Source organism: Alligator sinensis, unplaced genomic scaffold (assembly GCF_000455745.1).
Source record: "Alligator sinensis unplaced genomic scaffold, ASM45574v1 scaffold1734_1, whole genome shotgun sequence".
Taxonomy (NCBI): Eukaryota; Metazoa; Chordata; order Crocodylia; family Alligatoridae; genus Alligator; species Alligator sinensis.
In genome coordinates, this window is record NW_005843556.1 from 12,460 (window position 1) to 13,962 (window position 1,503).

A 1,503-nucleotide genomic window follows, 5' to 3' on the forward strand; every position below is an offset into this window, starting at 1 on the left:
AGGGGGTCCCCGGTGTGGGGCATTGCACTGAGTTCACTCTTGCATCTTTGTCTCTCCCTTTAGGACATGAGGAGCACGCTGAGCAGGTACGTGGCTCCACCTGACTCCCCATAGAGGGAAGGGTCCTGGGGAAGATGCAATGGGCACATCTCTGCAGGGCATCACAGCACAGCAAGCCCTGGGACTGACCCTGAGGTGGGAAGCATGAACATACCCTTTTTCCCCTTGGGGAAGCGATGGCTTTGGGCACTGGCAGCCTGAAGACTGTAAGGTGTAATCTGGGCTTTCCCCCTCTTGTCCCCGGGGAATAGTCCTGGCCACCAGAGCTTGAGCCAACTACCCGTGAAGTCTCTGTTCCTTTCTGATCCCAGGAGATGTCCTGGACATTTTGGAGCTGAAGAAAACATGCCTACTGGGGATCGGTCCCTTCTGGGGGAGCTGCCACTGCCACCGTGGGCAACTGGTGCCTCCCGAATCAAGTGGGTGGCGATGACTGTTGGGCCAGAGCTGGCGAGCTCTCTCAGCACCGCTGGCCCTGTCATGGGGGGCACGTTCCCCCGCACTGTGTTCTTCCTACACATCGCCTGTGACTGCCACTGTCTGTGCTGCCCCTGCCCCTTTGGCTGAGACACATGGCCAGAGTCAGTCTTTAGGTCCCTCCATCCACCCAATGTTTCTACCATGTAGCTGAGCTGCAAAAAGAAAATCAAATAACACAGACTCGTTTTTCCCAGGTGCAGGAAGGAGCCGTTCAAGCTGCCAGAGGGGATTTGCCCAGAGCTGGAAACGAGACTCAGCATCCTGTCTGGACAAACGCTAGCTCTACAGGAGATTTTGAGGAAGTTTCAAGGTACTGAGAAGGGGGCTGCGAAAGGGAAGAGGGAAGTGTCCTTGTTGAGGAAGAAGAGACAAGCAGTTGGTTTGAATTTGGAGCCAGAATCTTTTTTAATTGGGAGATAAACTAATTGTGCTGGACTGATATCAATTGGGAGAGAAACTAAAGGGCTTCTCTCTGCCTTTGTGTGAATCACTGATGAACCAGGGCTCCTCTGGGCGCCCCTTTGCCCTGGGTGCAGAGCCACAGGGCCCTGCCGCTCCAGCGCTGCTCAGCATGGGCTTCTGCAGCTGGGGTAGTGGGAGCTGCGGGGCCCTGCCCCACTCAGAGCGAGCCCCCAGTGCCTCATGTCAGGCCACCAAAGTTAAGAGCCGAAATTGAACATGAGACAAGCTGTCAGGTTTGGATCCTGCTTGGTTTGGCTTAACCCCAGGGGTAGAGTGGGGTGCGGGAGGTGCTCCCAAGGGCCAGGAGAGGAGCAGGGAGGGAGCAGAGCAGGCAGGTCGGGGTTGGTCCCGGGTGAAGCTGCACCTCTGGTATCCTGCACCCCGACAGGGGCCACTGGAGCAGAGGGCTACTCTGTCTGGACCCCTGGACTTCCCCAGCCAGTGCCAGCCCTTGCCTGTCCCCTCCGCCAGTGAACAAGAGAGCTGCGAAGCTCATACCCT

At 57.2% G+C, this 1,503-nt stretch overlaps 2 protein-coding genes across 3 annotated transcripts in view; both read left to right on the plus strand.

Moving 5' to 3' along the window:
• The window catches only part of LOC112548805 (zinc finger protein RFP-like), an 84,870-nt gene that overhangs the window by 4,072 nt on the left and 79,295 nt on the right, over window positions 1-1,503 (plus strand). The window lies entirely within an intron of this gene.
• Window positions 57-1,503, plus strand: part of LOC102382457 (E3 ubiquitin-protein ligase TRIM7-like) — a 3,417-nt gene continuing 1,970 nt past the window's right edge. The window contains exons 1-2 of one of the 2 annotated variants that reach the window (XM_014527484.2): window positions 57-86; window positions 735-850. In XM_014527484.2, the coding sequence (XP_014382970.1) occupies window positions 67-86; window positions 735-850 (136 nt within the window). In that variant the 5' untranslated portion in view covers window positions 57-66. The other variant, XM_006038941.3, reaches the window with a different exon arrangement.